Source organism: Ambystoma mexicanum, chromosome 5p, assembly GCF_040938575.1.
Source record: "Ambystoma mexicanum isolate Mex_15411 chromosome 5p, UKY_AmexF1_1, whole genome shotgun sequence".
Taxonomy (NCBI): Eukaryota; Metazoa; Chordata; class Amphibia; order Caudata; family Ambystomatidae; genus Ambystoma; species Ambystoma mexicanum.
In genome coordinates this window covers 729,059,105-729,081,993 of record NC_090930.1, presented here as the reverse complement: position 1 = coordinate 729,081,993, position 22,889 = coordinate 729,059,105, and the positions used below count along the sequence as shown (strand labels likewise).

At 45.1% G+C, this 22,889-nt stretch overlaps 1 protein-coding gene across 6 annotated transcripts in view; it reads left to right on the top strand.

Moving 5' to 3' along the window:
- Positions 1–22,889, top strand: part of ENOX2 (ecto-NOX disulfide-thiol exchanger 2) — a 2,107,113-nt gene that overhangs the window by 1,454,230 nt on the left and 629,994 nt on the right. For all 6 annotated transcript variants that reach the window (XM_069613111.1, XM_069613112.1, XM_069613109.1 and 3 more), the window contains one exon: positions 381–487. In XM_069613111.1, coding sequence (XP_069469212.1) covers positions 381–487 — 107 coding nt within the window. The remainder of the gene's footprint in view (positions 1–380; positions 488–22,889) is intronic.

Below are 22,889 nucleotides of genomic sequence, written 5' to 3'. Positions count from 1 at the left end.
TCCTCTCTAGTCTTGTTAGTGCACCTTTCTTTATGAATACTAATTTTGTTTGTTCCCATTTTGTCTACAAATCACTACTAATGTGGGTGTACAGCACATGCATGTGTTTTTCAATGAGTACGGTGTCTTTTAAAAGCACTTTGTACTTTGTTTTGGTGTTCTGCCACACGTATTTCGGTGGCTGTAACTTTCTATCTCTGTAATTGTGCTTGTTAAGTCACTAAGCCTCGATAAGCATGGCCACAGAATAGCACAGTGTCATAACAAATAGACCAGCAAGAAAACACCTGCCTGATTCCATTCTTTTGCTCCTTTACTTCTCTCGTTGCCCTCTGGATGATATTCTTGGCCTTGGTTTGTCCGCCGATTCGACCCTACAGTCGAACAGATAGTGGCTGTATACAATTCTGCTACGAAACAAAAGGCCTGGGACCATTTCACGAAAGCCCAACGTAAGAACATCAGCATCTGGTCCAAGCAAGCAGAGGTGGGTATATTTTCTTTGCTTGTTCTATTACATCCTCCAGGGTACAGTCTCTTTCCTAACTGGGTATTGATTTTGAGTTGAGCAGTGGGTCTCAGTAGCATGGCTTCCAGTGGACACTCAAAAACCTAATGCAGTCATGTAAGATATGTTTTACTGTTTTGGTCACGGTACTCCGGCTGGCTGCTGCAGCAAAGGTAATACATTTAACCGTGCCTTCTTTCATCAATTTCTGCTTATCCAAAAGAAGCTAACATTCTTAATGCTGAAATTATATTATTTTCTCTACTCTGCACCACAGTACAGTCTTGAATGTAACCTGTGTCCTGTGTAGTTGTAATGTTAAAGGCATGCTGACCTCTATCACATTAACTGAAGAGATGCAACTGAAAAGTATGTGCTTGTGAGACATTGGGCAGATTCTTTTGCCCATCTATAACTCAGTTTAACCCTTGGGATAGCCTTGTTACTGTGTTTCTCTGCTAAGCTTTTCCTCATCCTGTATCCTGTCCAAAAATAGTGCGTAGAATACAACCAATGTCCGTCAAAATTGCTAGAGTTCAAAGGTAAGTCAATGTGATAGATTCTCAGCTATGGGACTTTTTTGCCATCGAGAAGCAATAACCTAAAGTTATTCTCAGAGCTTGAAGACTTGAACTAAGTAATATGGCTTTGTATCGCTCCCCCTTGTGCTTGTGCTGCTGAAGCTCCACTTGCAGGAGGTCCCCATTGATGCTACACCCTTAATTGCTTTTTTCTGACCACAGTCAAAGTCCACAATGTGACAAAGTTTCTATTTTAGCAGTGCATCAGCAGCAGGTGACTTTTATCCTAATGTTTTTCATCTGCTGTGTTTGAAAGGAATTTTTAGAATAAAATGGAATGCTTTTTTCTACATGTGTGTGCTGAAAATCATTGATGGAAGGTTCATTAGCAGCAGCATCTTTTCACTCTCATGTGACCTGTCTTCTATGCTTAGGAAGACTTCACCCTCTCGCCCCTTGCCAGCTGTGCCTGTACACACAGCTAGCTGTACATCTTCCAGTTGGTCTCCTTGAAGGCTCACTGGGTGAACTTTCATTTCAGATGCCGGAGTCTGTGTTTAATATACAAGTGCACATCTTTTCTGCTATTCTGCAAGGTTGCAGTATTCCCAAACGCTGGAGAAAAAGGATTATTCTACCACTCCATAAGAAAAGGGATGGATCAGAACCTAGTTGCTGCCGCCCCATATAATTAATTGATTCTTCTGCCAAATGGTTTGGCAGAATAATATACAACAACATATTAGAATGTGTATGGTTAAATGATGGATACAAGGTTATGGTGTCCTTGACAACAACACGCAAGTACAGACAAATTATAGAAATGGAATAATTGCAAGGCGTATGGCTATTGATTCGATTTACACAAAGAAAAGAACAATGGTTTGAAACAGTGCCAAAGGGATGTTTAATTGATGTGAATAAGCAGAACAATTAAGCCATTTGATTGGTGTGCATGAACACAAAAACAGCCAGCCAACACGTGTTTAAACCCTGGATGGGTCTTTTTCAAGGCAAATAGCTAGTATCTGTTAGGAAACATGGTTCACACTGGATTTACCACTTCTGAACTGGTCTGTATCTTATTGAGTCTGATGTCCATGAATCAGCTTCTTCAGTTGAAACTAGCCACATGGCTCAAATAGTCTTCGCATCCTGACGCAGTCTCAAATAAACATGTTGACCATGTACTTCTGGACACGGCCGTGTTGGGCCTGTGTATAGCGAACGTTTTGGCATTGTGGCATAATTTTTCTGATTACTCACATCAGTTAAACAGCTCTTCTGCATAGTTAAACATACTAATTGCACTTCATGAGGATTTAACAGCCAGTTCGTTATGGTCAAGCTAATGACTTGACATAAGAATTTCCGTCCCTCCGTGGGATTAGTCAAGGATGTTTATTGGCCCCATTTTTGTTGAACTTTTACCTTTAATTCCTTGTCGAATTAAATAATGTAACTACTAATACGCTCAAAATTGCATTGAATTATTTTTGTTATCCTATGCAGATAATGTATGCTAATTGCACGCACTCCTGGAACCCTTCAGATGCTTGTGTATGTGGCGTTCATAGACAAGCGTGATCTGTCTTAACATTGCACAATCTACTTTAATGTGCATTGGCCACCATAGAAAAAAAGTGGTAATTTCTATGCCAACAGTAGTACACTAAACTGGTTTAAGCACATTTTTTATTTTGGGATTATGTGTACAGATAATGTGAAATAGGGAACTCAGTTGGATGTCGCTGCAACAAAAATGGCACATGCTAATAACGTGATAGTGAAATATGGTCATGAACAGGGTGGTCTTGCCATGAACCCAGTTCTATACATCTACTGAGCAAAAACTGTTCAACATGGAATTTACGGTGCTGAGATTTGGAGCCATGTGAACGCTCTGGTTTTTACAAAAACAGAAAAACTCCTTTTTGCCTAGTGTCTTTGGAGTTTCAAAGGATTCCCCAACCTTTTTTTAAACATTGCAAGGCTAATGTAGGATATATGGTCGACCCCATTAATGCAAGCCCCATAAAATTGTGTATACGGGTTTGGAAGAAAAATGTATTTCACTTTACGCACAATAATATGCATTTTACTGGCCACCTATTTGGGTTTTTGAGCCCGTGGTTGCAATTCATTCAAACGCTCAAGCAGATTAGATACAGAAAATAATGTAATAAACTAAGAAGTACCTTGGCATGGAGTTATTTATTCTCTGTACCTGAGAAATATTTTTTAGAGCTCTCAAATAGGTGGTATGCGGTTTAACCTTAGGGTAACACATTTCCAATACTTTCCTCAGGAAAAAAACAAGAGTAATAAGTACACCCCAGGAAGGCAGTTTTGTTGTTCCTGAAACAAAAGCTTGGTGAAGCACACTGTTTTTTTATGTCCCCTCTATTTTCTCTCATACCGCAAGCACATAATCCCTATCCTCAAAGCCGAGAATATCAATCAAAGGAGAGAGGCTCTATGCTGCATACATCAATTTCCCCGCGCACTGTGTTTACATTGAAAAATCCTACAAATCAAGAACTTTCATATGCAAAGCAATATTTCATCAGCACTTGTTTTGTATTTATAAAGCAGACACGTTTATCTATTACATATTATTTTACACTCCACCAACTTTAGATTTTATTCTGTATTTTCATGGGTTGTGAATGTTTGAACCTGCAATTGTGCTGACTGCTTAATAGCATGCGTATATTTATATTTGTTTAATTGATCTAATCAAATGTTATTTTAGAATGTATTTGTACAGGTTTTATATGGACATTTTTCTGAAATAAACCACTTACTACTGTACGAGTACACCATACATTTGTGGCCATTGTCTAAAAGAAATATGTTAATACTAGTCATTCTCGGAGTGACATACGCCGTTCTAGAATATCTTAAAGGTCCATTTCGGTCGGTAATTCATAGGGTCACTTCTGTCCCCCTTCTCAAATATCGGAATTACCACCAAACCCTTCCAGGAAGGCGGTATAGGCACCTGTGACTTATTAATGGTCATTGAAAAGGCTAAACGTTTAGGTAACTGTCTTATTTGAAAGGCATATTTGTATCAGATGGAATGAGAGGTATGCGCGTTATAAGAACCGTATCTTAGTTCCATCGATTACAGAGGCCTCCATAATGCGTTGTTGTAGATGCGTAATTGTCAATCTTGTTCCATTGCAGAGTCCCTGTGATGGAAAAAGATTGTGTAGTAGCATAATTACAGCACCTACTTTCAGTTTTAGCTTGTGAGGAGACATTCGTCTTACAGCGTTTCACTCTCTAGAGGCTGTAACGTTGAGCCGGTAATGTTCATTGGCACTGGAACCGCTGTGCCCTGTGTGAAGAGAAGTGGGGGTGGACAGAAGTAATTTAAAATTATTCCGAATGTTTGTGATAGTTGAAGGTGAAGGTGACAGCGTAGAACCGTGCTCATTCTCTTTGTTAAAATTATAGCTGTTGTTGAAGTGGAAGGGCACACAGAGGTGCACTTTTTCATTTGGATCGCACAGGGCAACCTTGCACTGAAGAACTGCATCAGTTCAGTATGGAAACATACCTAAGCATTTTATACATAGAGCGATTTTGGCTAGCTGCTTAGTTTTTCAATAGTCTTCATCAAAGCCTGCATCTGTAATTCCTCTGTGGAGAAAACTAGGGATTTCCTGAAACAAGGTGCAGTTTTGAGGGCTGTGATCCCAGATATAGTCAAAGAACCTATGCACCTTGTGCTTTATTGTGCATGTTCTTACCTACCACGTGTTACATGGAACTGGCCACAACTCACCTTGGTTAATCAGGTTCCTGCTAATTACCTTAAAACAATATAGACTCAGGGAAACCAGAGTTCCCAGTAAATCAGCACCTGATTTATCTAGACACCACTCAATGCTTGTTGATGATTCACTAATCTGGCAGATCCATTTCATGTCTCATATCACTCCAAATAGTTCATCAATCAGTATTTCTGCACCTTGATCAAGTTCAAATATATAATCCTCTAAGTGTTTTTCCTGGCTCCTCATAACCTATTTTGAGCAGGAGTTATTTTTCGATTGTTCACGTTTATTGAGATTAATTAGTTCCTAATGCAAAAAGCTTAGGGGTATTTGGCAATCTCGACAGGCGGCGAGATTACCAAATACCCGAGTGAAACCTGTAAAATATTTCTTGTGGAACCAGAGACTCAAGTACTGTTGTATCTGTAGATTGATTGATTTTCTGGAAAGTCTTTCAATCAGGACTGCATTTCCGTTCTTATGTTTGAGTTTTGAAGCAAGAACCCTTTATTTTGGGTGACTTGTGAGACAACTGGCCCAGTCCTCTGGACCCTCTTACACAGTTTATGAAAACAAATATTTTGCCATGCTATAAAGATGCAACCACAATTACTGACAAAACCAGTTAATTGCAACAAACTGTAATGCTTTAATAAAATGAACAGCAAAACAAAAGAGGTGATGGCCGGAATCTTTAGAATTAATCGAAACCTCTGAGCAACCCTCCAGACCATCTTTCTTCACCTGCCAAGCCATTGTAAAAGGGGAAAGACCATATTCAAATCAGGCTTGGTCTCACCCAAAAGGGGCAGTCCAGCCCGAACTCTGTGGTCAAATCCTTTCTGCGCAAGACCACAATCATCCCCAGACAAGTTTCGGCCTCATAATACAATGAACTGCACATTTTCCCAAAATGTAATCTCTGTACATAGCCTAACCAAACCTCTAAATGAATCAGCCTAAAAGAAATAAGTTACTGCCGCTCATACTAATATAGAAGCTTCATTTAGATCTTGTACTATGTAACAGCACAGAAACCTTTCTGAATCTCAAGAACAGTTCACAGGCTTTTAATTATATATTTGTGGGGCTTAGTGCTGTCCCCCTCTCTTTTGTCTGCCCTGGAGTTCCCACCCTAACCCAGGCATCCTTAACTCTGGGTTTGTACTACTGAACTCGAATCCCTTGTGTCTACGTTTTTGTTCTTATGATGGCAGTTGTGGTTACACTAACTCCCTCAGGTACTTCCTAACTTTCCCTACTCTTGACACAGGTTTGTTTTCGAATGTAAGTGGAGCAGTACCTGCGGGTTGCTCTGTGAGACTAGTCTATTCCACTCACACCCACTCTCAACTTTCCCTTCTACTCTACCTGCTTTGTCTTTCTTCTCTCCTCCACACGGATTTACTTTCTCTCTGTTTCACTCCTATCTCCTGCCTCCACCTTTAGATAGCTCTCTCCTTCCTTCTCCAGCATTGGATCTTTCATAGATTCACATGCTGTCAATATTCCCCGTAGTCAGGCTGGGAATCCCCGGTTACTTTAATTTAGTACTTTTCCTATGGAAAAACTTTTGACACCTAGAGTGTCCCATCAACGTCGTTGTGGGTGCTTTTGGTTCCCACCAATAAGAAGTCGAGTATGTAGCTCCGCCCCAGCAGCTTTCCCTCAGATTTCAACCGTCTTATTAGCTGGAAATCGTTGACGAGTTACAACAAGACCGTTACAAGTGGACATCCCGTTCGTCGAGAACATCCTCACAGACGCAAGACAAACATAAAACCAAATTGTCAACAAAGACCCCACCTTCATCGACGAAGAAGAAACATCACTCGTCTTCGGAGTCTCGTACTTCCAGAGAGGGGCATAGATCCTCTTCCAGACAGGAGTTGTCGATGACACATCCACTGATGAAATCAGGACATCACTCGTCGACAGTCCACTCAATGACAAAAAAACGCAAATCTCCGGGGAAGGAAACAGTACACACATGCCTGTCAACGAGTTCTACCGCAGCTCAAGTCACGGACATCCCAAACAACGTAAACTACAGCTGCAGGAAATAAATATAATATCCTGGACTAATGGAATACTAAGAACTCAACGGAGGAGCCCAGGCAACACTCTCTAGACCGTACAATACGCTGAAATTATGCCAGATGTAATCTTACAACATGACATAGCGTCTGACTTTGAACCTCCTAGGGAGGAGTGCCCAGGAGTCACTGATTCAGATTCCAAGGATTGCACAATTATCCAGTCCCATGCACACGAGAGATGTTCCATTCGGTCCCCATCAAGAGGGGAAAGAACACCAGTAAGGCTACAAAGTGTACCCCTCGGTTTTCCCTCTACACCATCGGGAGCATGAGGGTTTCAGTCTCCACCCAGACCTCCCCCTCCACGAAGAGGTAGTCCGCTAATAGGCGAACAAGAAGGGGAGCTAGTGGATGCAGACCAGGACATGGATGCAAGGGACACAAGCTTTTCCACCATTTCCAACTCTCCTCGCCAAGACGATCATTGGGATACAGATGACCCAGACCAGGAAATGCAAGGTAGTCTAGCACAACCATCTCCACCGGACGACGTTGGTGCTTTCCACACCATGGTCTCAAAGGTTTGCCAAGAATTTGGGCTGACCCCAGCAGAGGAAAAGAAAGACTGTTTTCTTTTTGATCATCTGGGTAAGCGCAGAGATCGCGTCTAGCAAGAGGGATTACGCACCCTGAAACACCCTTTCACTGAGCCTGCAGTAAAAGGAAGATTAGACAAGAAATTCAAGGCACCGGAACCAACCCTGAAATGTCTAACCTCTCAACCCTCTCCGGCATCAATAGTGTCAGCGGCAGAAAGCTGCAAAGTGCATTCACAACACAAAAGCACTACACCATGGAGGGGGATTGCTGTTATTACCGACTGTTTTTTGCTAGTGGGGGCCTGATTTAGCTTCAGCTCTTGGCTGGAGGTATGTCGGGTAACCCCCACCGGCAAACTTCTAATTTGCCAGTCCCAAAAAGTGCTGGTAAACTGAATTGCCTGCACGTTCATTCCAGACCAGGAAACTCCTAATGACCCCCCATAGTCTTAACCACTTAAGCAAAATATAAAAGAAAACTAGTTGTTCACCACGATCTCTCTCTGGGCTTCCAGGAATCCCTCCTGGTTCCGGCTCCAATGGTTATTTGTTTCAACTTCCTGAAAAGATTACATGTCCAAGTTGCCTTAGGTGGAGGGGTATTTCCATGATCTCTCTCCACCACTTTGGTGGGTTTCTCCCCACTTGGTTCACATATTGGGTACCTCTGTGCTGCACTCAAATTTGTTCTTCACTTGGTTTGTTGGGCACCTCTCATTCCCTTTACTTTTCTCTCTCTAATATCTGCCTCACTTATCTCCCCAAAGTTTTGCTAACCTCTCTTTCCATATGCCTCTCTTGGTTTTCTGAAGTTTGTGAGCCATTTTGCCGATTACAATTTTTCCGGTTTCTTGAGCGCCTGTAATCCTTATTTGTTACTTGGTTCTTTCTCCATCTCTGGGCCTTTCTGCCCCTGGTATGGGGGTAGGGTAATCCTTCCTTCCTCCCCTTTTGCTCTCGCTAGACTCTCCACTCCCCTCCACTCTGAGTAACCCAGATCCATTCTGTTTATTTTTCCAGAATTGTAGAGCTCACCTATGACCGAAGGGTATCTTGGTGCTAGGAGACCCGCCCCTTCCAAGAGGAGACAGTCACAGTAGCATAACAGCGTGCAAAGAGGTATTAGGTAGTCTAATTGACTAGAAGTGTTTTCAGGGCCTTTTTAAAGGCAAGATGATCACTAAACGCCTGTAGTGAAAAGGCACTATGTCGCAGGGTTTGCTCCAGTGAGATGGTGTCTGCTCAGTAGCGGTGGTGTTCTCCATGGCTTTCTTGTCTTCCCATCTGGACACAAGCAGGTTTTTTGTTCTGCTCGTTTCATAGTTTTTCTGCTCCTCAGCTCTCAGGTTGTGAGGGGAGGATTTGTTCCTTCCTTGAGTTCTGGTTTTGGCGTTGTTTCTCAGGCACTCGGCCACCACGTCCTCCACATGGTCGCCCCTCTAAGTAAGGACGGCTTTACTCTGTCTTGGCCTCACGACTGTGCAAGACTCTGTGCCGGGTTGGCAAACCTCTCCTCCTTGCATGCTTCTCTCCATGTCACAGCCAGCTCCACTCTGTATCACGGGACGAAACATCCAGATTTGTCACAGCCTCCATGCCCTATCCCTACTATCCTTTCTACTGACATACCCCACCCCCATATTTCTTTTTGGTCACGGAACTCCCACAATCTCTGCTACCCTTCTATTTCCTCTAATTAATCGGTGAGTGTTTTCCCTAGGTGTGTTCAATGTGGGCTTTGTTTGCAATAAAACTCACTCTAGAACTTTTCTTTTGCTTCATTCTTCCCTTTCTTTTCTTAACCAGGACCTGCATCTCTCCTGCAAACACTACTACCCACACCTTCCTATGCACATCTTCCACCAAGTTCTCTCATTCCCCACACACTTCCGGTTGGGGTGATGGAACTCTCATTCTTTCCATGCCTCATAGACTCTTTGTCCTTCATTTCCGACCCTACCATACATCTCTTCATTTGAATATACAATTTCTCATATTTTTCAGAACCTCTTCCCCCGTTATTCCTCATTCTTTACCAACCTCCTGGTGCTCTTTCAGACTGTTATATGGTTTTGACCCTCTTCTTTCCTTAATTCTACATCTTTCTCATTCTTTCTTCTTGGGGATTTTAATCTTCACCTTTTGTCTATTCATTCCACTTCCCACTTTCTCTCTTCTTGACGCATACCATCGGTCTCTGTTCCCCACTCCTTCCTCCCGTTTCTCTGGCTCACCTCTTGATCTTGTTTTCTATTCCTTCCACTACCTCTGTTTTTGCCCATCCTACCGATCTTGCTTTCCTATCACTCTTCTTCTTCACATGTCTCCTACTTTTTTTATCACACTCTACATTCAATTGATCCACTTTCTTCCTTTGCTGCCGTTAGCCCTTCTGTCCACTCTTTGAATGGTTTTTCCCTGCTTTCTCTACTTTACTCTCTACTCTTGAGTCTCTATTTCCCCATGTGCTCTTTTTTTCCTTCCCATAAACCCCCTCAGCCCTGGCTAACCCATTCTTTAGTTTACCTGTGAACAACCTTTCTAGGGCTGAATGCCCCTGGAAAATGAATTGCACTCTACTCTTGATCTTATGACCCTGCCTCCTCTTCAGTTTTCCTACAATCACTCACTATTGTCTGCCAAGAAGCACTATTTCTCCAAACTTACCATCTCTTTGTCACACCACCCTCAAACCCAGATACGGGTACGAGAACCTATATGGCCACGACAGTGAATCACCACGTTTGGATGCTCCACACTGGGTGTACCCATCAGATGAAGTGGGATCGTTCCGCTCCATGATTGCCAGGGCCTCTGAGCTATTCCAGATGGCGCCCAAGAAAACCAAGAAGGAGGGCTTCTTGTATCAAAGGCACAAGGCCAAAAGGAAGACTATCATGGCGGTGCCTGTTCTGGACAATGTTTGGGAGGAGGGCCTGTCCCTCATGAAGAAGCCTTGCACAGCTCCAGCCAAGCAGATAGGGCTGGAGAAGAAATATAGGGTGCCGGACTCTGCACCAATGTGCTTGAGGTTGCAGCCATCGCCAGATTCAGTGGTATTGGTGGCTGCTAGGACCGTCGGCCAACCTGTCCTCGTTGTCTTCCGTCCCTCCAGACAGCAAGGGGAAAAGGATGGACGTCCGGCGGAAGAAGTTGATTTACACCATGGCAGTCACTATCAAGCGGGCCAACGCACTGGCGATCTTGGTCAGGTACGACAGGGAGTAGTGGTACAAGCTGGGGCTGATTCTGGAGTTCCTCCCCGATGATAGGAAGATGGAGGTAATCTCTCTCTTACAGGAAGAAGTGGCGTTGGATCACACCATGAAAGTGGCATTGGACGTTGCCGACACATGGTTCCAACAGATGGGAAACGGTGTCCGCATTTGTTGCCAAGGTTGGATGAAATTTTCATCAGGAGGTCCAATCGAAGGTGCTGGACATGCCATTGGATGGTGAGAATCTGTTTGGGAAGGTCGTTGACAAGTCCTTCTAGGCCATCAAAGCATATACGTAGACGGCTTGTTCCCTGGGCACTCTCCAGCAGCACCGCTCATCTTTAGACTCCTCCAGGGGAAAGTCAAGCGGGTCTTCAAAAGGTTTCTACACATCTGACAGCCTTCCAAATCCTCAACGCAGGAAGCCTGCAGAAGCCGTTCCTAGGCCTACGGTAGCAGAGGCCAGCATTGCTGTCCCCTGCAGGGCAGGATGCTGTGCTGAAGCAAGCCTGAACCCACCAGGACGTCAGGCCCCCACTTGTGCACCCCAGGGGAAGCTGGCTGACTGGGTTTATTAGCGAGTAGAGAAAGAGCACCACCGACAGATGGGTGCTAGGCACTCTCACCCATGGCCACACCCTGAAACACCTGTGTATGAGCGCAATATAAATCAAATATATCAGATCATATCACTCCGGTTACACATCAGTAGCAGCACATCCCTCAGCTCCTGAAAGAGGTACGGGCCATCCTGTGAAAAGGGACGATTGAGCTAGTTCTCCAACGGCTCCGGGGCTCTGGAGTCTATTCCAGATACTTTCTGGTCAGAAAGAAGACAGGGGGCTGTAGGCCCATCCTAGACCTACGACATCTGAACAAATACCTAAAGTCCAAAATGTTCAGGATGGTCACGTTGCAACACGTGCTCGACCAACTGGAAAAAGGAGATTTCTTGACGTTGTTGGACCTGGAGGACACCTACTTCCACGTCCCAATTCAAAAGAAATATTGAAAGTTCCTACGTTTTGAAGTGCAGGGACAGCACTAATAATTCAAGGCCCCTACATTTGGCTTGAAGTTGGCCCCCAGTGTGTTAACGAAATGCTTGGCATTAGGGGTGGTCCATCTACATCTACAGGGCATACATGTTCACCTGTACGTGGACGACTGGCTGATTCATGCCCGCTCAAGTGAGCTGGCCGGCAGACACACAGACCACCGTCCGACTACTGCCGGATCTGGGGTTCTCAGTCAACTATCTAAAGTCCTGCTTAACGCCATCACAGAACGTGCTGTTCCTAGGTGCCAGGCTCGATACATTGTCTTAAGCACAAAAAAAATAGGGCTCCCGCGCTGGGGATGGATGTGGACACACTATTAACTAGATCATTCGACAAATCACACTATATGGTGATTCTGAGACAGTAGAGAATGGAAGTCAAAGGAAAATACAACCTGACTTCATGGTTGAATACAATTAATAAACACATTTTAATAAAAAGTCATAAAATGTTAAAACCAATTACATATAGATTAACATCTAAAATCTAACACATAAAAACTAACAAAGTGACTAGTGCTTCCCAAGTAAAGTGCTGAGTGCTAATTGCCGAATGGCTAATAAAGCGCAATGTGCATAGTAAAACTGTATCTCTTAAGTACATTGAGAACTCCAAGTGCATAAGTACATATGAAAATAGTTATACAGTTTTCAACAAATACAATCTTCAGCTTTGAAAAAACAAAAAACCACACAAGGTGCATAAATTGAGACCTTCTTTGTTGGGTGTCTCTAAATCTTGATGCCCTAGTCAAAGAGTATCTAAAGTGCATCCAAGGAGTACTGTTCCTATAGCAAACACTTCATAGTAGTTTCTGTAAAAAAGCCCAACATGTTTCATTCCTGTCGTCCTTTGAGTTAGTAATAAGAACTTCTTCAGGGGTAGATGTGGGGGCGGGGGGCGAAAATTGCTCCCGGCCCAAGTTGAGATGGTAGCTATCAGAGCTTGAAAAAACTAAGGTTGTCTCAGATAGTGTGGAGTCTAAATTAGTAATTCTTAATGGACAATTCATGGAGATATATGTCCATACTCTCTTGGAGTTACTACAAGAAGGTAGATCCAGGCCATACCCCTGTGTAAATAAAGCAAAAGAAAACCACAAGTCGGTTAGTGTGGTTACTAGATAGGTACATCAGTAATCGAATGTGATTAGAAGATGTGCTTGGAGTAGGTGCCATAAAGTACACGTTTGCCAATATTTTATCACTGGTAAACTTTGGGGCCTTGTTGATGAGTCGCAATGAGCCATGCTGAGGACCTTGAAATCCATTCGGGCCCTAACAGGAAACCAGTGGAGAAAGCAAAGAGTGATTTTCATGAACTCAGACTTTGATTTTCAGCAGCATACACCCAGCCGCATTCTGCACTCTTCAAACTTGATGTGAGGTAATCTGAAGGCGGCGTTTATTGTAAATGAAACATTACCAGTGCTAGTGTTGCCTTTAACTTAATTGAAAAATCAGGAATGGGAAGATGTGCTTAAGCAATCACAGATGGTATATATAAACACATATTTACGTCACCAAGAGTCCTAGCTTCTTCACTGTAGCGACTGGTGTTTGGGAAAGTCCCATGTTGGTATCGAGGCATATATTTGATGCCTATGTTTTTGGGCTTGTGCCCACTAGTAGTCTGTCAGTTTTAGCTGGAATTAACTTAAGGGCATTCTGTCCAATTGACTTTTATTTGGAGTGCGCACGCAGTAAAATTCTATATCCAGTCTAGTATATTAGCAGTCATTAAAAAAATTAACTAGTCCCATTATTTAATTAGAGCAATTAGAAGTGCCAATAATGTATTTGAAAAGTAATGGTGACAAAAACAGCCTCTGTGTCTGGTACTTAAAGGTTTAGATTTGGGTTCAGCCAAGACCACCTTGAGCTGGTGATTTGTTAAAAATGATGTAATCCTAGATGGATCTTTTGATGGTCTGAGATCTATTCTCGTTCTTTGATTTACTTTGATTTACCAACACATTCAACAAAAAAGGGACGTTTTAAATGCTCGTGCAGATCATTACTACCGTTTTGAGAGTATCCAGAGACTAGCTGAGTACTATAGATCTAGAGTTCACTTATTTTCCCATTCCCATGTACCTAGAGAATAAACTTTCCGGTTAAGTACACTAAGTCAAGGTTACCAACTGAACGTGCTGCATGGAATTCATGAATGAGGACTTTCGAAGTGCATGCAGTGGTGGTGCCCTACCTTCCCTAATCACGGGAGGTCTATCCCTGCCTGGAGAATGGGAACAAAGTCTTAAACAATAGCACAGTGAACGTTCCTGCACACAATGTATCTTCTCCCTTCTCTGGGTTCGTTACTGAATTGTAGAAATCCCATGGCTCTTCGAGCAAAGAAATTTTATATTTGGGGATAGTTTGGCCAAGAAGAAACATTATTTCCTGAAATAGAAAAGGCCTCTTTTTTTTAAAAAAGTTGTTTGTTTACCCTGGAAGTGCCACTTATTCAAGAGAATATTATTAATTTAAGGGTTGTGTTAAGTGCACTATGTATACAGGTGGTGGCTGCAGGTCCACGATCATAATTGAACAAATCTGTGCTGTGAATTGTATTCCAGCACATTCTTCTGGTGATGCTTAAGTGCTTAAGGCCTGCAGAGCCTGCATCGCTTGACCGGTTAGAGACTGGCCTACAATGGGAGGAGAGAAGTAAAAGTAAGGGGCCTGTGACCAAGAGCCTCCATCTTGCACACAAAATACAGATAACAAGGTGCTTATCTGTTTCTTGGTGCCCCAGTGTAAGCAGAAACATAGTCAGTCACTCTTGAATAATCCAGGACAACAGGGACTTCCGATCAAACAAATCCAGAGAGAAATTGTAAAGAAATGTCTAATAGTGACATGAGCTTTTATAACATTCCATCCTTACATTATGTGACTAGATTGCGGAGAACAGGCAGCCAAATACCTGAAGACTAGTGAGTACAGGTCAGGGGACTCCCCATCAATTAGGGGAAAGCCTGAGAAGAATAAGCAACACAGTAGAAGGTAGAATCTCAAGAGCCCTGTATTAGGTGGCACAGAGACACTAGCTGCTCAAACCTGAAGGAGAACGTTCATAAACTGCTGCGAATAGGATGTGATTTGACAATGGTTTGGCAAGCCCCAGGTGGCAGATTGTAGTAGAGAATCCACATTGTTAAAGGGGTTCAGAGGTCATAGGATGTCTGCAAAGAATCGAGGCAAGAGCATTTACTGAGAATGGATATTGGAGAAGCAGCTATGAGAGCTGTGAGAGGACCTGTGACATCTGGAGAGATGTGACTGAGAACAGACCAGTATGCTGTGAGAAATCAAAGACCTATCCTCAGTAAAACCTGAGAGTAACTACAGAGGTCAAGCCAAGTGGAATGGAATTCACTCCCGTAGGCATAAGTACACAAGTTGGTTGGTCCTGAAGTCACATGTTGGCAAATGTAGTCAAACTATAAAAGGATCCAAGAAAGTGCGACAGGAGAGCTCAGGCACTGAATTCTGGGATTTGCAGATAAAGTACCAATGTGTCCATAATAAAGACTGTGATAAGAATGTTCTCAGATGCTAACCTTTTGAAATTTTAGTCCAAGTGCCTTATGATATGAGAGAAAAATAGTTCCTCCCCTGCATTTAGGGGAAATGTAGTACAAACACCGAAAGTATTTTTAAAAGACTACAAGAGAAGGATAACAGACATTGCATTCTGGGAGGCAAAATTCCAAAGTATTTACAAAACCTATGCATGAGCCAAAACACCATCCTTCCTAATGTTTAAAATATTTCTTTTGAAAGACGAATATTAAATTTGCAAATGGTAGTTACATCTGTTCATCTGAATATCTTTCACAAGTTTTCCACAGCCCTCTCTTGTAATAATGGTGCAGAAGTGCTATCGCAGCCACCTGGCAACCAAGACACTATTTGTACTGTAAGGATTTTCCTGATCCATTGTTGACTGTTATAAATGTAGAGCAGGCCACATTATTTGATTGTTTTGATGAGCACTCATTCACTGAGAAGCATCCTGGCTCTGAAGAAGTGATTAAAGGCTTCAGAGGAATGTATCATTTATAATTATTCTTTTTTAACGTGCTTAATACCAGAGTGAACCTGTTTCTAAGCACAGGCCAGGGATTCAAACCTGTTTTGCTCTGTTTCGTGGAAGGAGAGATTTTTCTGAATGAAATGGAAGAGCATACAGAATTTCCATAGTTGAGCAGTTGGCATTGATGAGGCTTTTTTGGCCGACTTTGTGGAACCATCATGAGCATGGAGTTGGTGAAGCAGATGACACATCATGGGTGTGCAAAGTGAGCTTAATGAGGAAGAGGGGAGCTTCCTCTTGGATATACACTGGGCCTTAAATTATATTTTTCCTGAGGGGGAGCCAGTGAAGCTTCACAAGCAGGGAAAGGTACATGATCGAAGGGATAAGAGCCTTAAATGATGTGAGAATTTGCGGTCTTAATAAGTTGCAGCCGGTACAACAGGTTTTCTGGTAGACCAAGAAAGAGTGCATGGTCATAGCGGAATGTGACATAGAGAAATGGCAGAGGCATTCAGGTTGGGTGAAGGTGGTTTAAGACCTTAAACACCATGCCAATCCAATTTAGGCAGCCATATGCTTGAAGGCAATATCGGCATCTGCATAGAAACCTGCTGCAGGTTCAAGGCAGGAAATCCGGGATTGGCCAATTTGACCGAAAATATTTTACCCTGTGGCCTAGTTGATCGAATTTAGGCTGTACGAAATGATCGTACAACCAGGGCATATGTTCATTATAGTGAACAGGGGGAAGAGGGGCTGCGGAGGTGTCCCCCGCTCTCCTTGCTCGCTATAATGGGAATGGTGTTTTCAGGGGTGACCCAGCTTCCGGGACATTGGAAGCAGGGGACTTTAAACAAAAACAAAAATAGAGAGAAAGGGTCCCCACGGCAGCAGTTATGACCCGCATTGCAGGGAAGGAACTGACACTGCAGGGTCAGAATAAAAGCAGAGGCTGAAAGTTAAGTGGGGGAGGGTGGGGATGTATGGGGGGCCTGGATTTGTTGATTTTGGCTGCAGCAAAATTGTCTTAGTTGCGAAATTGACTACAGTCAATTCTGCCGCGAACAATTATGCCATGCTCAAATCATACCAATCCGGAAATCCAGAGGCTTGTCCTATTACCTATACTTATTGCCTCCATTTTTATCAGAGTTTAGCTTTGGAAAGTGACTGGCTATCCACACATCTATGGCCCCCATACTCACTGAAATTATTATCTAGAACTTGGTTTAGACACAGCAGGTTCAGGTTCTCACCAGTATAGACATGAGGGTAACTATAGATGTTAAAGGGTATAGGTAAGCTTATACTGTAGTAGTATCAAAATGCCTATGCTTGTTCATGGAGTGTGGTACTCTGCCCCTGCCAGGGTGTATCCAGACTTAAGACTTGTCGTAAAGAGAAAATTAGTGAGGTGACGATAAGAGGATAGGAAGTCAGGAAATTAATGCTACGAACACAGGGAGGGAGGAATGGAGCGGGGAGGATTGTTTTGTGATAGCATGTGCGCATATCATTCCAGTTTGGTGGACCATACTTCTGCAAAAGGGATGAGGCAAATATGTCCTAAAGTGTTGAGATCATAGAGTTGTTTCCCCAAGGCAGATTTGGCAAATTGTAATTTGGTACACAATGTCACGGTGCATGCATGAGTGGCTTCAGTGTGTGGTAGGGCAATTCTGGAAGTTTGGTGGCTTATTGTCTGTCATCTCTATGCATTATACCCTAGGTCAAATGTTAAGTGTGTGATTGCCAGGCCTGAGACAATGGTGGCATAGTCAAGAATAAAGTGTGTATAAAGGTGAATGGTGTTGATAACGGAAAGTAAGGGGATGGAGTATTCCAACTAGTACAGTAACACGGACAAATACTTTGCAACTTGTTGTCAAATAGGTTCATAATATTTTGTTCCATGCCATGCTAGACTTTATTATATTTGATGGTGAGACATGCTGGTGCCTTACTTGTAAGTATGTTATCAAGGTATAGTAACATGCACCCATCTATAGCGAGAAAATGTAGCCTGTGCTCCCTATGCAGTGAGAGGAATATTTACAATGATCATTCACAAATGGCAAAACGAATGAGAAAGGTTTGTTTGCTTCTTTCATAATGAAGGTACTCAGTCTTTTCACAGTGCCAATGTGAAACACATTTAAGAGACCGCGATCTTATTTCTGGAGAGAATATAGGTCTTATAAAGATGGATACTATCACAAAAAGAGGATGTCCAAACCACTTTCTTAGGATAGGACAAATGAAAAACTTTTCCAGAAAGTGCCTACAAATATTAGTCCTTCTGGGGTACCAGTGGGAGGGGCAGGAAGGGAATAGTCATCAGCTTCTACTTATGTGAGGGTTTTTAGAAGGGGAAATTAACTTGATTTTAAGGATTTAAAAATAGTGCTTCTAATGCCAGCCACAGTGTCTTGGAAACAGAGTGAATCCGTAATACTAGAGAGGTCAGAGGACCAGTACATCTGTGCATGGACCGTCCAAATGCATTACTTGATGCAACTCAAGTGGTGTCTCGGGCATCCTCATAACTGAATTTGAATGCAGGTGGTTATTGTGTAGTTTCAGACAGAATTCCATGCAGCTAAGAGAAGGAGTCCAGCATAGTTGTGATTGCTAAGAGCTTTTGAGCTGGAAAAAATGCAGTATTTGGACAGGGTGGCGCCTTAACTGCATCCAGTAAAACATTTTGGTATAGATGATTGAGGAGCATGTTGAAGTGTAAGTGAAGGCTGCAATGAGAACATTTATATTATAAGGTCACTGTTACAAAAATGTCTGTGGGGTTTACCCATTTCTACTATTTGTAGATTCATTTTAGAACCTGTTCATTGATGGGTGGAAGAAGCCATAAAGTGTTATTTTACATCACCAACATAATGCTTAGTAGTACTTACTGTAATTGTGTGGGGCAGGTTTAAATTTTGCCCTAGAGTATCTAAATTACATTACATTGACTTTGATCATTGATGTTGCAAGTTATCTACTGAGCTACCCGCTGAGCTACCTGCTTTCTTTATCAGTCAGGCTCCAAACAGATGGTCAGATAGCACAGCGAGTAGAGCGCTCGCTTTGACATCCGTGCAGCGCCTGCAGGCACAGGTAATGAATCTCAGCAGGGCCAAACTCAGCCTTTCTTCCTTCCAAGGTCAATAATTGAGAACCACACACCGTAGGTAATAATAATCAATGCTCAGATGCCTGAGGGTTTGTAGCACTATATAAATGTGACTTATTATAATCTACCCATGGCCAGGAACAATGGTGTGACAAACTAGACATAGTTCACTTATCCTAAGGTGTAATTCTTTATTATACTCTAGCGTCCAGTCCTCTTTGCTCCATCCTGCTTGGGCGTCTCTTCTTAAAGACGGGAGATGGAACCTCTTTCACCAGTAAAAACCTTCCCCTTTAAATGTAGAGGCATGCGGGGCTGCAGCCCTGGGAGCATGCGCTACCCTGACTATGCCCACCGGTGCCACACCCCAGTCCCCTTTTCCACGTCGACGGGAATGGGCCCATTTCACCAGTGCTCCTGGGTTTGGCTTAGGCCATGTAATACCACGCTCTCTCTTCCCCAACTTCTTCTTCTGTCTTTTTGTCTTCTTTTTATCATTCAGTTACTCTGTCCTCGAACGTCACACTCCTCCCCGGCGCATTTCGACTTCAGCGGGCTTCAGCAGGTATCCAGCTTGCGAACGACTCTTCCCTACGTCCGACCCCCACGCTCTTTACCTCCGTTTCCTTGGCCCTGATCACGGCTGGGAAGGTTGTACCGCATGCGATGCACTGACTCCATGCGCACTGAAGAACAGGTTAGCTAGGTGGAGGGAGCTCTTCGAAAGATCGCCTCCTGAGGACGCGAAGAAATTCGTCAAACAGAGATTGAGGCCCAAGGGAGGGCCGCTATTTTTCATCGCACCCCATAAGGGTGACTCCTTCCCCCGGAAACGCCCTAGTGGGAGGAACCTCTCAGGTTCTTGTACCAGCACACGCACCGAGGCTAGTCCAGCTATCGGCCTCATGGCCGAGGGGGTCATCGGATGCTTCTGGAATCAGTCCTGAAGGACCGGAAGGTTATTTTACCGGGTGTACACCGGAGGGACAACGCCCTAGAACTGGCTCAATGTCTGAGGGGATACCTGCACATAGCACTACCAGCGACCATGCAGAGGGCAATACGCCTTCCAGGCCTAGGTCTGAGGTGCTGGGTAGACCTCATGCTCCACCACCAAGAGTCTTGGAGGAGGTCGGGCCCAGGAAGCCATGCACCACGACTTTGGCACGTGGCACGCAGCTCAACAAAATGGCTGCCGTGCTAGACAACATGGCCGCTCGTTCGATGTCACTTCTAGGAACAGAGCAGGCGGGTGAACGAGTTCCAAGGTGGGACTGGTGTCAACCAGGTACATGGCCTTCAGTTTATCCATCAGCAGCGCAGGGCAGGTTTTCCCTGCAACCTAGACAGAGTGTGCTCCGGCCCCAGCAGCCCCCAACCACTCAGTCAATATCACCTGCCACGTCTTCTGCCTCAGAAGACAGGTTCTTTGAAAGGTTCCTGACGCTGATGCAAACCCCCCAGATGGGGGCCATCCTGCGGGATGCAGTGAGGGACTTGCTCCCTCTGGTCACTCCACCAGTGCCCATAGTCATTCCTTCCATGGCTACAGGCCACAGCGCAGCCCCCGCTGCCCCTGCCGGCTCCTTCGATTCTAGCTCCCCTGCCTCCCACAGTACAGGCAGTTCCACACCAGCCTCTGCAGCTGCCTCCGGTCTCCACATCGCAGTTCACAGCACCAGGCACCCCTCCACCCGCACTGGACCAGTCAGACACTCTGGTGGACACAGACGAGGAGAAGGGCCCTGAAACGCTGTCGTCAGCAAAGGCCTTCCTTGAACGACTTGCAGGTTTGGCTGAATACCTGGGCCTTCCTCAACCTGAGGTCGAGCAGCCCGAGGAGGGACTCTTAGCAGAAGTCCTCACCCTACGACCCTCTAACAAAACAGGTATCCCGATGCAGAAGGACATTGTTGCCTTGGTCAAGAAGTGGTGGCTCAAGCCACACTCAGCCCAACCTGTCAATCGGTGCTTCAATGGCAAGTATAGACAGCTGGAGGGGGGATCCACTCTTGCTGTCGGCACACCCTCAACCGCACTCTGTGATTGCTGCAGCGTCACTCTACTCTAAGCCTCAGTCGTCCTCGGCCACCTCGTCCTCGGCACTGCTAGGGACGGCGGAGAAGATCTTGGCGGCATACGGGAAGAAGCTTTATTCCAATGCCTCGCTGCACCTATGTCAATCCAACGCGGATGCCATGCTGGCAGCTGCTAACCAGAGGCTTTGGCGGGATATAGCAGAGCTCCTTCTGGAGCTTCCGGTTCAGAGCCATGCAAGCTTCAAAGCGGGTCTAAGAGAAGCCAAGCTGGTAGCACAGGACATCATGTGGCCCACATCGATACCTCTGGCCGGGCCATTTGCATCGACACGGACATGAGAAGGATGGCCTGGCTTCGGGATACTAAATTTAACCCCGATGTGTAGGAACGCATATTGGACCTTCCGTTCGAGGGTAGCAACTTCTCAATCTACCACCGACGAGGAATTCGATAAAAAGAACAGCTCACAAACTGTCTTTATCTATCCTAACGAAGGCCACGTCGCATCAATGCTCCGACAGGGGGCGGTCGTTCGGCAGGTTGCGGAGCTTCCTGGAACAGAGGTCGAGACAACCTGGCAGCTCGCCCAGTCAGCACCGGCGCAAGCAACAAAAAGGGGGGCAGGGAGCAAGGGCTTCTTCCAGTCCCCTCCCCAGCAACAGTCTCAGAAGGAAAGAAAGCATGAGGCGTCCCTTCAGGTCCACGTGTCTCCAGTGGGGGCAGGCTTGCTTTCCACATGCAATTTTGGCACCAGAACTTTGCAGAACCCTGGATACTCTTTAGTGTCCTCGGGATAGTGCCTACTGTCTCTCCTCCTCCTCCTCCTCCTTCCTCCCCCCCTCCGCTGTGCACCCTAGCGGTCCGCATGTGGGAGTGGGCCCTGGAGAACATCTACCTGACGGCCGGCCACCACCCGGGGAGGCCAACTTGGAAGCGGACAGGCTTAGCAGAATAGGAGTGGACAATTACGAATGGCAAATGAACAACCAGGTGCTGCTGGAGGTTTTCAGCAGATGGGGGGCACCCTGAGGTGGATCTGTTGCCTCCTGGAAGAACAGGAAGTGCCATCGGTTTGCGTCTTGGCAGGGTCCGGCTCCGTGCGCGACGCATTACAGATTTGATGGGAAGACAGCCTATGCCTTTCCTCCCACACCCCTGTTCCACTTGGTAATCCGCAATATAAAGGAAGCTCATCACCTCAGCATCATTTTGATAGCTCTGTGGTGCCCGACGAGACCATGGTTCTGAACTGCTGAGCCTCACGGACAGACCACCCATTGACCTTCCGCTGGGCCCAGACCATCTCTTGTCCCAGCAGGGGGCCAGGGTCATCCACCCTGCTCCACAGAAGTTAGCCCTCGCAGCGTGGTTCCTGAGCAGGTCACCCTTAGGCACCTGAGCCTCTCTCAGGCTAACTTGGAGATTATTCAGGGCGACAGGAGCAAGGCTACCAGGAGCCAATACAAGAGTAAATGGACTAGGTCCTGTCACTGGGCAGACTCGGAGATCGACCCCCTTATGTGCACACTGGATGACATACTCAACTTCTCGGCGCACCTCGCGCATTCAGCCGTACAGGTGGACACATGTCGCCACGCGAGAAAATTAGGTTATAAGGTGGCGTTCCTGGCTCATCTTCAGTCCTCAAAATCCGGCACATGTCCACTGAAGCCGAGGTACAAAGCCTGCTGGATTTTCGGATTGATTGGATGGCCCTGCGCCGAACAGTGGATGGCTGCGTGCAGTAGCGGCAGCAGAGCCACTGATCCATTGCGGCTCCTGACCTTCCCACCTGGGGCACCGCGGTCTCCTGAGGCATGGATTAACTGGAAGGTCCAGCCGAACACATGCGCCATGGCTCAGACTCCTCTGCCCGCAGCATGCACTGCCGTCTGGGCGGCGGCCTTATCCAGACGCTGCATGAACATTGGCGCT